The sequence below is a fragment of the Falco cherrug genome, chromosome 1, assembly GCF_023634085.1.
Source record: "Falco cherrug isolate bFalChe1 chromosome 1, bFalChe1.pri, whole genome shotgun sequence".
Lineage (NCBI taxonomy): Eukaryota > Metazoa > Chordata > Aves > Falconiformes > Falconidae > Falco > Falco cherrug.
Window position 1 is genome coordinate 78,603,403 of NC_073697.1, and position 13,644 is coordinate 78,617,046.

Consider the following 13,644-nt stretch of genomic DNA (forward strand, 5'->3'; position numbering starts at 1 on the left):
CATCTGCTTTTTGGAAAGATTTGCTGCTGGTTTTCATGTATGATTGTAATGGAAAAGACAATGTGCATATTTTGGATGCTGTTTCGTCAGTCTTAGTTAAATCAGAGTTACCTACTGTTCAGTCACAATTTTTTTTTTTTTTTTTTTGGTAGAATCGTGGTTTAACCCCAGCCGATAATTAGTGCCATGTAGCCACTCACTCACTCTCCCCTTACCCAGAGGCGTGGGGAGGAGAATTGGACAGGAATGTAAAACTTGAGGATTGAGATAATAACATTTTAATAAACGTCATAAAATAAAAGAACCATAATAAGAATAATAATAACAACAGTTACAATGAAAAGGAGGGAGAAGGGGAGAGAGGAATGCAATCCAAAGGGAGGGGAGAGAGGAATGCAATCCAATGGGAAGGGAGAGAGGAAAGCAGGGATGAATGTATGGCACAGTCCTTTCCTGCTCTATGATCTATCTCATAAATGCGTTGAGCTGGCAGTCCTTTCAAAAAGTTACATGTGTGTCTTGTGTTCAGACCTACTGAATAAGACTTTCACATAGGTAGATCCGTCTGCCTATCAAGGAAGGACTATTATAGCCACCTTTTGACCAACTTACTTTTAAGGGTAGTTTAAAAGTAGTCAGGGAATGTGCTTTGCATAGGGTGGGCAATTCTGGCTGCAGTTGATTCCTATTTGCCTTGGGATGAGAGGAAGGAATCTTGTTCTGTGCTGTATCAGAAAGGTTAATCATAGCTTATGTCAATGTAACGTTATTTTGTCATCTGCGTTACGATCATCTGGCAAGAAGGCCTTCTAATTTGGGAATGAATATTCTCATATCTAGGAATCGTAAAATGTAATATGGCTTTTGATGCAGCAGGAGCACTAACACCCTCGTAAAAAAAAAACCAACTACTTATGTTTGAATTTGAACAGGGTATTACAATGATTTAAAGGGCACGAGTCAGAAGTATGCCAAAATTAGGGGCCTCCTATTGGTCTTAATCTTGTTCCCTTACCATTTTCAAAGATATATTAATAGCCTCAATTTTTAATTTGAATTTTCCTTTCTTGTAAGGTATCATTAAGTTGAAAGGTGCAAATGAATGACACTGGTAATTTGGTCTGCTTGAATGTTTGTGCCTAGTATCAGAGGGTCAGAGGTTTCCAAGTTGCTTCCCCATGTGGACATCAGTTACAGAGTAGATTGTGCCCTGTACCTCCAGGGGTGTGGAGAAGACAGTGCCCGTAAGTCACCTTAAACTTTCTAGGCTTTCTCTTTCTATGTTATTTCAGGGCTGGAACATCCCCCTATTACTTTTGTTGACTTTCTTTTGTGCATGTTTCAGGAGACAGCAACACACTTGCTGGTTACGGCCCCTTGGTGTGAGTGCGGGTCACAGGACGGGTCCCCGGTTTGCAGAATGAGGCCACCCATCATAAGCATGGGCATACAGAAGGGTTGGCTAATACTTTTCTGCAAAAGTTCCTTTATGTGATGAAGGGGAGGGCTGAAGAGTGGTGGGAGAGATGCAGGAGGGAAGGGTGGCTTCCATCAGCTGCGTTCCTGCTCCCAGGTTGACCCTGGCAAGGAGGCTGCTGGGGGCAGCCTGTGGTCCAGGTGGATGAGTCAGCAGGGCACTGTGCCCTGCATCCTGAGAGGTGCTCTCCAGACCTAGTTCCCGGGGCTGCCAAGCTTTTTTCTCCTCCTTGTAGTGACTGTGATCCGGAGTGTCATCCTGAAAGATGTATTCTGCTTCTCTGAGTTCCTGAAAACTGCTGATTTACAGGTGAAGGCACACAGGGCCTCGACAGAAACAGGGTCAGATGTTTCTTTTCACCTATTGGAAGGCTACTAGCCCTGAGCAAACTACATGTGTTCTTCACTGTTGTGTTCAATAGGAAGTCAGATGAGGGGTATATAGTAACAGGACACTGTTCAGTTTTGAAATTTATAACTGCTAATCTTACTCTTGATGTATCTCCTGTTGATTTTATTGTGCTGTATCATGAAAGTTCTTAGATTCTCCTGTAACTGTGACTCTGAAAGGCCTCGCTTTATAAAAGAGTGAAAGAAAAAACCAGAATATTACTTTTCTTACTAAAATGCTTGGTAATTATTTTTAAGGACTTTGCTGTGAGAAATGGCAGTCTGGTTTTAAAAAAAGGGAAGCTTGAGTGTGTTAAGCTATGAGCTACTGGAGTGAGAGTAGCTAATTTTACAGACAGATATACATACATTGCATATGTACATAGCTAATACTCATGTTTGTGTACATGTAAAAGTCATGTGACTTGTCTAAAATCATAGTCGTCTTGTGGCTTGGAAGGGACTGGTGCTGTCTTGAATTGCACCCAGTGCTGCTCTTCTGCCTTGTCCTCATACAGCCGCGTGCACAATTCTGAACCATGCATGGAGGTATTTGTGCTAATGTAAAGTAATTTGTTTACCTTTAGGTTAAGTCTATAAAGAATTAATCATAGACTAGTGGTTTTGTTTGCCAATTTGGAAAGTTTTAGGCATTTAATTGGTGAAATTATTGAACATATTACATGTCAGCTTGTATGATAAACTACTAAAAGTAGTCAAAACCAAAATAACATGTGAGCTTTAATTTTTCACGTAGAGAGGCAGAGTAAAAGACTGACTAAAGTGGACTTGTGGTCTAGCATACCCATTTAGGATACAGGGGGAAGAAAGGAAGGAGGGGAGGAGATTCTTAGAGAGCCTTGCAGGTGGTGTCCCCGCCCCCCGCCCCCTGATAGGTTTTTTACTATATTTAGTCCCAAATGCATGAGGGAGGAATATTACAAAAGCTTTTAGGCTGCAGAAAAATGCATGTTCTATTTGATAGCTTAGTAGTAAACTGACTCCTTAAGTTAAAGCAACTTGATGACATGAAGTTCTTGTATTTAGACAGTCTAAATCTGTTTTCAATTCATGCTGATGATGCATTGTATAATAATGCACAAAAATAATGTGATGATTCATTATTTCAGTAGCAACCAAAACATGCAATACCTGCTGCCACTAGCATTGCTTATATTGCCAATAGGTCAGCAGAGCTCTGGCAGAATTTACAGAGGTTAGTTGTCTATAGTGTATTAATGATTTCTTCCTAATTTAGGAAAAGCTATGTTTTCAGCTGTCTCCTGAAGATAAGTGTGTGTAACTTCAATCTCAGTAAATCATAGTGTCTGTGATCATCATGTTAAATCTAGACCAGGCCAGCAAAGGCAGTAAATGTGGGAGGAAGAAGCCAGGTCAAATCTCTGTGTTTGTCATTAAAGTGCCTTTCAGGTACGAATTTCCCACTGCCATGAGTGCGTTTCTGCAGCTGAGACCACTCACCATTCAGTTCTGCAAGCCTGTACTGGACCTTCAGGCTAGAGTTTACGGAAGCCTGTCGCAGCATTTATGCTGTCCCTGGTGACTAAACACTAGATGGCAATCTCTCTTTTCCTCGCATCTTATTGCAGAAGGTCGATTTGGTTATAATTAGACTTGGTTGTTGTTTTTTTTTTACTGTCTTTGAGGTGTTTTTCTCCCTAGGAACAGTAGTGTGGGTTGCCCTTCTGTCTGGCTGCTGAAAAGGGTGTAAGTGTACTGCTAAGAAGGACAAGGTTTTTTTGAACCTGTAAACAAAAAAAGAAGAATTTGCCAAGCTTTAGGCTTACACACCTTATCTGTCTATTGCTTATACATAATCAAAAATAATTAACCGTGTAAACGAGCACTTTTAAGTAAAGCCGGGCAAGTCAGAGTCAGATCTCACATTCCGTGCATATGTTGTTATGTGTCTGAGTACTGAGGTACTGGATTGGACCCACTTCATTCATCTCACATAGTTTTTTAGGTTGGTTTGGTTTTGGTTGTTTGGTTTTTAATTTTCTTGAGGTGCTTGATGCAGACCACTTCTAGGAGCTTGGTTCCCCTGCAAAAGAGTGCTTTAAGGCTCAGGAATGTTCATGTGTGTAGATTGTGGCTATTGAATGGTTAGCTGTTAAAGTCTAATCTATTCTTTCTTTGTCTTTGTTGTCTCGGTAAAGTAAGTTTTTAATGTAAAACAAGTAAAGTGCATGTTCCAACTCGTGACTCTCGAGTTACTTCAGTTGATAGAAGCTTGGCTTAGCTGATTTCTGTTGGCTGATCTAAGGCACCGGGATTTCTTTAATGGTGCTGGGTGTATCTCCTTAATGTATTTGACTTAAAGGTAGGAATCTTGAAGCTGTAAAGTTTTGTCCAGTTTTCATGAAAATGGGCAGACAGACGGGATAGATGCTGTTTACTTTCGCAGTAAGAGGAAGGCTGCTTGACTCACCTCTTGTGTGGACGCAGATGTTTAGCAGAGAAAATGCAAGAAACCACTAGTTCACGGTTTGTAGAAAACTAATGTGTGTTCTTAAATGACTGATTCTAAGTAAATAACATCAAAAAAGGCATTCACTACTTCTGTGTTATTTGTGTAGTAATACATGTCAGCAGATGGTCAGAGGAAGTGATAATACATCACTGCTCCCTATTCACTGTGTAGTGCACAGCACTCAATAGGAAATTCATGCAATGTTTGAAAATGAACTGTGATATCAGAACTGTATTGATAATGCACAGCTCTGTAGTTAATTTAACACCAGACATCGCTGTCTCTTACTATTATTTAGTGCTAATGGGTGATTAGTACGTTGTTTTGTTTTGTTTTGAAATGCAGGAGAGAATAAACTAATGCTGATCAGTAGAGTAATCATTTTGAGGAGATGATAAACACTGACATTTTGCCCTAAGCCAAGAGTGTGCAATGGTTGAGACTGCATAATCCTCTGGCCTGGGATGACCAAAAGGGTAAGTCAATAGTTGTAGTCTCTTAAGGGCTGGATCCAGATTGCTTAATTTGGGACTTGGAACAGAATCCAGTATGCGAGTCCCAACCAGCATTGTGGAGTGCCTTTTTCTTCTGTAGCACCATCTATTCCAGGCAGCAAAAACCAGCAGGCAGCAAAAAACAGCAGGCAGCCTGTCTGATTAGCCTGAAATTGCCTAGGTCTTAAGAGTTCACATAAAATGCATACTCTGAAATGCCCTATAGTCCGAGGAGATAAGCAAAACATTAATTGCATCACTGAAATTGGAATTGCAGCAGAAGTTAGGAAATCTGTTGGTACCTACATGTAAAGATGCGTAAACCTTGCACGATCAGCACAAACTTACAGGTCTGACACATGTTAGGAGGGCTGAATTGGTTCTAAAAAGACTGTGGAAGTGGTAGCAGTTTCTGTGTTTTGCAATAGCATTGCAGTTGAGATACATGCCCAGGGAGTCGGGAAGCTTGGCTTGGAACTCTCCTCAGTGTGACACTCATGGGTCACATCCCAGGAAGCTGCGTTAGCTGTAAAGCTAAAAGTTCATACCACAGCCTACTTGGACCCGGGTTCACTTCCATGTCACATGCATTTCTGTGGCTTTTTTGGGGGTTGTTTTCTTTCTTGCAGCAGCTTTCCCTGCAAGTAAATGTACTATGCTAATTTTCCCATCTTTTGTTGTCAGTAGTCTCCTCAGTCTGCCAGTAGTGGCCAGAATGAGGTACTTGAGGAGTTTGGCACCTTAGGAGAGAAGAAATACCATTTTATCTCAGGCAGTGTCTTTCTCCCTGAGCCAAACAAGACCCAGTTCACAGGTTTTACTTTTTTTTTCTTTTTTTTTTTTAAATGCAAATGGCGTAAGATGTGTGGCAAAACAAGAAGGAAGGGTGTCTTCATAGCCACACAGAGGTTGACTAGTGCATTGTCCCAGAGCAGACGGAGAGGAGACCTCTGCTTAGACATTACCTGTGACATGCCCATAAACTGTACCATGTCTGAGAGCCAAAAACTGAAGAAGAACCAGCATTTTACGTGGTAAAAATTGATCTGCAGAAAACTGACAGGAGACTCAATTTCAGAGCCCTGGTTTCTGTCAGGGTAGGGGAGCAGCTGTAGGTGGCTGGTGAGAAGGTGGCTGCAGCAGCAAAACCAGTTTGGGAATTTCATTACCCCTGTGCTGTAGTCAGTGAGGACCTGCTTTAAATGGTAACTCCTCCCCTAGCCCCAACTTGGAGGCACTTTCTGAGATTTAATCTTGGATTTATTGGGATTTATTCAGTGCTCTGCTTTACTAATGCAAATAATTTGTTTAATTGTTAAATACCAAACATGCAACCAAAACCAGACATTTTGTATAAAAGAATAGTAGTTATCTCCTGTCACAAACTGATGTAGGTCTCTTCTGTGTTGTAATTCTGTGTTAAAAGAATTGCTTGAAATGTTTTAAAGTAGTATTTCATATTTATTTTCAGTATTGTATTCTATTAATTAAAAATAGTCATATAATTTAATTTCATTTCAGTAGTTTCCTTTCTGAATTGTTCACATTGCTTAATATTGCCCCATCCTACTAGGGGATTTTTATCGCTAAATCGATGCAATTCTTTTATTACTGAATGGTCCTACTTGGCCACTGTGCCGCATTGGATGCCGTGGCTGTAGTTGCTGCTGAAGTTCATAGTTCTGTGGTTTAACTCCCTTGCTGCACTGTACAAAGTTACTATTTGGCTGTGGATTATGGCCAGCATGAAGTTGGTGTGTTGCAGACCCGAGGTCGTTATGGTGGGCAGCCATGAATTGGGCAAATAGAAGTGCTGATCGGGGAGATGCTGTGTTCATCGTACCTGTGGTATGTACTAGAATATTGCATCCAGGTAGTTACTGCTACTAGTGAGCTCTAATACCCAGGTTAAGTAGCTGTCACTTGACTGAATAGTGCCACACGAGTGACTTAGTCCCAGTTTGTTTCCAAGCTGAAAATTAGTTTTAAGTAACAACTTCTAGCAATATAAAAAACAAATTTTTCTCTTAAGCATGCATATGTTAATGTAGGTTATTAACATATATATATCTGTTACGAGGTAGTATATAGGATGTATGTACTTTCGCAGTCAACCAGTTACAATACAGGTGGAATGCAGCAGCTTCTTGCTCAATTCCTTGCATATGTACAGTTGACCTTCATCTTAAAGGTCTTCCAATAGAAATTATTCTGAATTGATTTGAATTGTTAAAAAGTGAGGGAGGCTTTCAGAGCTGGCGTGACTTGGGAGAACACACATCTTATGCAACTAAGTGAGCATTCAGGAAGGTTCCTTGGGTGGTGGTGTACTTTGAGAAGGAAACAGCCCTCACGCTTATCTCGGATGAAGGCAAAAAGTCTTCCTTGATACCTTTGTTAACTGTTGAAACAGATGAGAAGTGAAAGAGATGACCAAAGAGTAAGTCACTGATGGTGGTGTTCTTTTCATCCAACTTCTTTCTGGGTTGTGGATCTCAGGATGGTTTAAACATGGCTAAAAAGTCTTGGCTTGCTAGGACATGCTAGTGTCTTCTTAGGAAGACTTTTGGCTTTCCCCTTTGTTCTTTGTTCAGTTTTGTGGTGGTTAGTGGGTTGGTTTTTTTTGGGGAGGGTGGGTGGGTAACAGGTGTTTGGGTTTTTTTGTGTTACATGTCTTCTTCATACAGTTTTCTTGCAAGCTTTGGGTCAATGCTTTGCTGCAAGTGGTACCAGCTGAGTGTCTTTTTTTATATAGCAAATATGCCTCGACCTTAAGAGGGTATTTAGAAGCTGTTCCAGAAAATGTATTTGTACCTGTATGGCCTCCTTCCAGCTACTTGGCAGTGTAAAAAATTGCACCATAAAGATCCTCTGACTTTAGCTTTAAGATAACAGGAAAATCAGTGTCTGTCCTTCCTTCTGCGTACTAAGGGACCTGAGTAAGTGTTGTTTATGCTGATACTGTTTATCCGCTGTCTTCCATAATTGGTCTAATTGTTGTTAGATTTTGGGTTTGAATGATTTGGGTCTTTTGAGAGTGGAGCTGGGCAAACAGGTTTAATCGATGTTAGCAGACTCAGTGGTGCGTAGTAGAAAGTTGAGTGTCTATGGTTTACCCCTTTGTCCTTCAAAACAAAGATCCCTGGGGCTGGGTGCAGGAACGTGGTGTCAGAGTTGCATGTGCTGCTGATGATCACAGTGGGCTGCAGCAAGGATGCCAGTTGTCCCTCCGGTGGGATAGGCTGCACTTCGTAGTCTGTCTTGATGTGAAGGTGATTTCACTTAGGGGTGGGTGATTGAATAAGCTGCAGTGAGCCTGCTAGCAATGCACATGGTGCTGTTGCCTTGGGACGAGACAGACGAGTGGGAGGGTCAGAGCACACAAACCCTGGCTCCGAAAAGTGGCACCAAAAGGGTAAAAGTTTCTTAATTTGTTCAGTCACTGGTCCTGCTGTGTGACGCTGGGCGGGTTGTGGTGTTTCCTTATCTGTAAAATTGGGATAATTGTTTGTGTTAGTCCGTTACCCTGCATTAATGTGCAAGACCAAGAATTGAAAAGGTTTTTTGGGTGGTGGTTTTTTTCCATGTCATGCTTTAATAAAATGTTGAATTACATACTTCTTACTGCCATCTTTTCTCCCTTCTCTTCCCCTCAAAAAAACCCCACGATAACTTCTATAAAAAATTGTTGATTCCATTCAATTCTATGTATTCACCAGGATAGGGTTTTTTGTTTCCTTTTATCTGTTTAGCAGTTTAAATGGTTTCAAGGACCAACTGGTATATTATGAAGTATAATCCTTACTGATTTGACATGGACTTTTCTAGGTGTCCTACAGCTACCGTACTTCTTAAGTTGTGTATGTTGTCAGTATTAGTTGCTGATCTCTGGTAACAGAGCTTGTCTCTTAATCCTTGTTTTAAATAACAGGGTTATGTTTGAAGCTCCCCAATGATAAGGAATCTGCTCAAACTCCCATGAACTTTTACAAATGTCACTTAAAAGTTCACTGGTTTCTTTGCTTACTTCCTTCGAAACTTTGTGGATTTATGTTACACAAACTATGCTCATCTAACCTTTGCTGATAACCAATTGAGTTGTATGTTCAGCACATTGTTGCCATTAGCACCCAAAATTAATTATTTTCAGGAATGGACTGATTTTAAGTATGTACAAAGGACCTGAAGGTCATTGACTTTAATTAGAATGGTGATGTTCACCACCTTTCATCATTAGGACCTTTTTAGAACAGTTTTGCTTTTGCAAGGGGCTGTGTCTCCTTAATTCATTCTGTGTCTCTGGGACACATTACTTGTACAAATTTCCATCTTCCTGTGAGAGCGGAGTGAGCCACGTAGCCTTTTAAGAAGAATATTAATGCTCTGCTGTAATTTTCAAGTACTTTCTGATTTTTTTTATTGTTATTACTTTTGCTCAAATTCTCTGTAAATAAAATAAAAGCGTTTTAGCTGGGAAAAGAGATCCAGTTTTTGTCCTTGTAACCTTGAAAATTCTGCCCTGCTACCGTAATGACCAGCATATGCCTCTCTCAATAAGAGGTACTTGGTCACTTTCTCTATGTAACTCTTGTGAGAATGTCAAATATTTTCATTTACAAACATGTCTATAATTTTCTGGTTTACTACTTTTCTTTTTTGCTATGCCTCATAGTTCTCTATTCATTTGGTCTTTTATTACTGTTCTGGCCTGGAAATCTTAACTTTCATGTATCTTTGTTTTCTGGTAAGGTCTGTCTATAGTTTGTTACTAGCATGTGAAATTGTCCTTAATAGGTGTGAACAGTCTGTTCTTCGTGCTTTGGCTATCTTTTTACAAATCCAGAGTGCAGGATGTATTTACATGTCTTCACCTTTTGTCTTGTGTGTGGTGTTGTAGCCCAACTAGAGTAGAATTAGCAATGATGGTTTTTCTTCTGAATTTACTTCTTTAGCCGTAGTCCTCTAATTCTTTTGGCTTCTTGTTATTTTAACCATTTCTGTTAGTGTCCTTCTCCATTCCTTTCCCCTTTTCTACCTGTTCGCTGTTGGTATCTATTGTTACATCTGCACTCCTTTGCCAGGCAAGAAAATGCATCCTCTTACTATTTTGATCCGTTTGTTCAGTGCTTTTTCTTGTGTTTCTGCAGAAACGACCAGATATGTTACAACTCTTGATCAGTTTTATTTAATTAGCCGTTACCATAAAATTCTGGTATGTTGTTACTCATTTTTCTTGTCACTTTCCCTATGTATTTATAGAGGTTTTTCAATGTTTTTTATATTCTAGGCACAACATAGGCTTTCCCATTGTAGAATGTTCCTCTGAAGGAGACTTTATTCTTTCCAAACCACCAGACACAGGGGGACTAGTATCGTTTGGCACTGTAGCTGAGCAGTTGGTGTATGAATTGGGCAATCCTCAGCACTATCTTTTACCAGATGTCACATGTGACTTTTCCGAAGTTTCCATCACTGAAATTCCAGGTTAGTCCCCTTACATGTCAGTGAACTGGTTTATCGAGCTAAAGCAGTTACTTTAATTTACATGTTTTCTCTGTGTATTTCTTGTTAAATCAGTTCCTTGGAGTATGATACTATACCAAACTGACTTTTTCGAGGACTTTTGCTAGAAATGCCTTTAGAAATTTTAACCATACTCTTATTTATCTTCCTGGCTGACTAACTCACATCTTTGATCGCTGCTCCTTTTGCTTTACTTCTAAATGAATGCCTTGCACCTACCAAGTCTTTAAACTATGTATTCTGTGTGAGCAACATTGAGACAGCTCCACTATGATCTCGGAATTTTTTAAACTGCAGGTCAGTTTCTTTGCTCAAAAAAAAGTATGTTTTGTACATGTTGTCTTATATGGCATTTGAAATGTTAGTAACAGTGGAAAGCTGTGTCTTTCAAAGCACTGCTTGGTAATGGTGTTTTTCTTAGACATTTGGGTGGATCAGCTTAATGGTAGAAGCATGCTTAGGTACTGGGTTTCCAACAGACCATCTCTGTTTGAAAAAGTCCATTTGCTAGCCTCAAAAATCTCAACAGCCAGTAGACTAAAGATGAGGATAATGTATGTTCTGGATTTAGTTTTGAAAGCAAAACAGACAAAAAGACTTAGGCTTAACAGATTTGAAGATCTGTAGGTTGGATAAGACTGCTTGAAAAAAAAAATCATTTGAACAACAGTCATTTGAAGTTTGGTTTTTACAGCATCCGTATTATATGTCCTTTTTCATTCTAATAGAACTTAGCTGTGACAGTATGACGAGTGTCTCTCTAAAACTTAAGACAATTGAAATCTCAAATTAAAAACTTACTGTGATAAAACTCAAAACACTGTAGTGTCAAAAATATTTTGCTTCAATAATAAAGGCACTGTAAAGTTGTGCAGTGAACCTTTTGCACATGCAACATAACCAAATGGCAGTCCGATAAGGCCAGCTTGCTGCTCTTAGCCACCAGTCTTTTTTTACAAAAAAAAAAAAAGACACTCTAACCTTCCTATGAACTTTTAGCTTGCAAATGACCCGATATGACATGTTTGAACTTAAAATGAACTTTCACATGAACTTTCAGTTAGCCTTCTTAGAAATACAACAGATGGAAAATGGGCAGATTTCTTAAATATTTTTAGTTTGAAGTGCTTTGACACGTACCCCAGTAAAAACAGGCAAGCTATCTATTTTTTTCTGTTTACATTGCTGATTTTATTGTCCTGCTGGATTACTTGCAGTGTTTGAACTGAGAGGTGCTTCTGTTTTCTTTTTGTCAATGAATACTATGCATTTTGTTTTGTGGGGGTTTTAGTTTGTGTTACTCCTTCACCTGGAACACGAAACTCTTCCAGATCTTCACCCTGACTGTAGGGATATTACTCTGTATCGAGAGAGTTACATTAACCTGATGCCAGTCTTGTGGAGAGAGGGATGTTATTTGAGTGATACGTAACATTTCTGCTAGTCACATTCACTTTTTCAGATACGTTCTGATTTGATCTCTTAGAGTATTTGTTTAAAGCTTTGAACTGCTTCCTAAATATTTGCAAGCAGAGGTTAGGTGCAGGTGAGCTCCAGTACTGCTGGCTGGCTGTCATAAGGTGCTGATCCTGCACTCTAATTTTCACCGCACCTATTGATTTTCTCCTGTTCAAGCCTGAATGTGATGCCATGACAGCAATTTTCTCCAGTTTCTTTTTGGCGTTAGTATTCCTAATACTGACAAGAAGGCTAAAGTGAAATTATCCCTTCACTTACTAAGCTACCAGCAAATAAGCTTTTGCTCTTTTCTCATCTGCCTTGTTTTGTTTCTTTACCAAGTGGACTGCAGTCTACAAAGGCAGCTGCAGTGAATTGTGTGCTCTGTGTGCGTGTGTGCAATAAATGGCTGTTAAGTGGGAAATAACTATTGGGTCTGAAGTCCTAAGGCTGCTTTCTGCCTTAAGATATATTTATTTTTTTTAAGTACAGGAATAAACATTTCAAGCATTCTGTTAAAAGGCTCATTTGCTGTTCGTGTTTCTAAGGCAGGGGAGGACTGTTGCATGAAGGGTTCTCTCTTCTGTGGCAGTATAGCTATCAATGCTTTGCTTTTTAATTAAGTGCATTTGATTAATATGTATCACAAAAGAATGTCTTTGAAGTTACGTTGAAGAAGCTTAAATACTGATATTTTTTTTTTTTAATTACTACAGGTTTTGACGGTGGGGCAGTGAAAGTTCATGGAGCAAAAGGATCGCCTCCTTCAACGTTTTATAAGGTATTATCTCTTTCTGTGAAGTTGTAAGGTATTTTTGATTTCAAAAAAATCTTGTATTTTGGAGAAAATATTAAATAGTTTTTGCCAAAAACTGTTGTCACTGAAATTGTCATCCTCCCTTCTCCAGGAGTAAAAGAAGGTGGGGGAGACAAACTTTGATACATAAAACCATGTTAATTTGTATAACAGGCTTATCCACAAACCTCCAGAGAAGACTGGATGGAATTCATTTATAGTAATAATGATAATTTTTAGAACATGTTAGCCCAATAACACCTCTATACTTTTTGATTTTTATAAAGGTATGTTAATTTTGTTCTATTTCATTGTGAAATTTATCTGTGGCAAGTGGTTTTCAAAAGGGGAGTAATGAGTAATCACATCTGTCAAAGACAGCAGCTAAGAATGGGACAGGTGAAAGAAGCCTTTCTTGCATTTCTTGTAAAACTGTGAATTTTTTAATTTGTTACTGTGGTCTTCCAGTGATCTCCATTTCCTGAATGAATGCTAATACGGTTCTGTTGGAGTATCAGTGAGGCTGGATCCTTTTCTTGTTTAAACTAGTGGCAAAACTGACTTTTACAGAAGCAAGATCAAGATCAGAAACTAACTGCTTAGCAGAGCCGTATCAGAAGAGAGTTAACCTAAGCAGGGAATTGTGCTAGTATTTCTGTTTAAATAATATAACCTATGTCTGAATATCATTTTTCTGCAAAACTCTTTACTGCATTTTTGAAACATTTCTGATGCTTTTAATATATTCAGTTTTATATAAGATAGGGTTTCGGTATTTAACAGACAGGGTATTTCAGAGGTAGTTAATATCACCAAAGCAGGTTTGGGTTTGGTGGGTTGTGAAGTCAGAATAAAGAGCTCGCTAAAGGTTCCAGAGTTGAACCATACTGACAAAGCCTTTTTAGAATTCAGTGTACCACAGGTCACTTTGCTCATGCCCTTAGTTTTTCACTTCAGTCAGCCTACTTTCTAGTAATCACTTTTGAATCAGCTTTATGGAAGAGGGGTTGATA

The 13,644-nt window shown here is 39.3% G+C and overlaps 1 protein-coding gene across 3 annotated transcripts in view; it reads left to right on the forward strand.

Annotated features, from left to right (window-relative positions):
* Positions 1–13,644, forward strand: part of LOC106631146 (uncharacterized) — a 65,565-nt gene that overhangs the window by 9,374 nt on the left and 42,547 nt on the right. For all 3 annotated transcript variants that reach the window (XM_055704198.1, XM_055704183.1, XM_055704188.1), the window contains exons 9-10: positions 10,142–10,338; positions 12,552–12,616. In XM_055704198.1, coding sequence (XP_055560173.1) covers positions 10,142–10,338; positions 12,552–12,616 — 262 coding nt within the window. The remainder of the gene's footprint in view (positions 1–10,141; positions 10,339–12,551; positions 12,617–13,644) is intronic.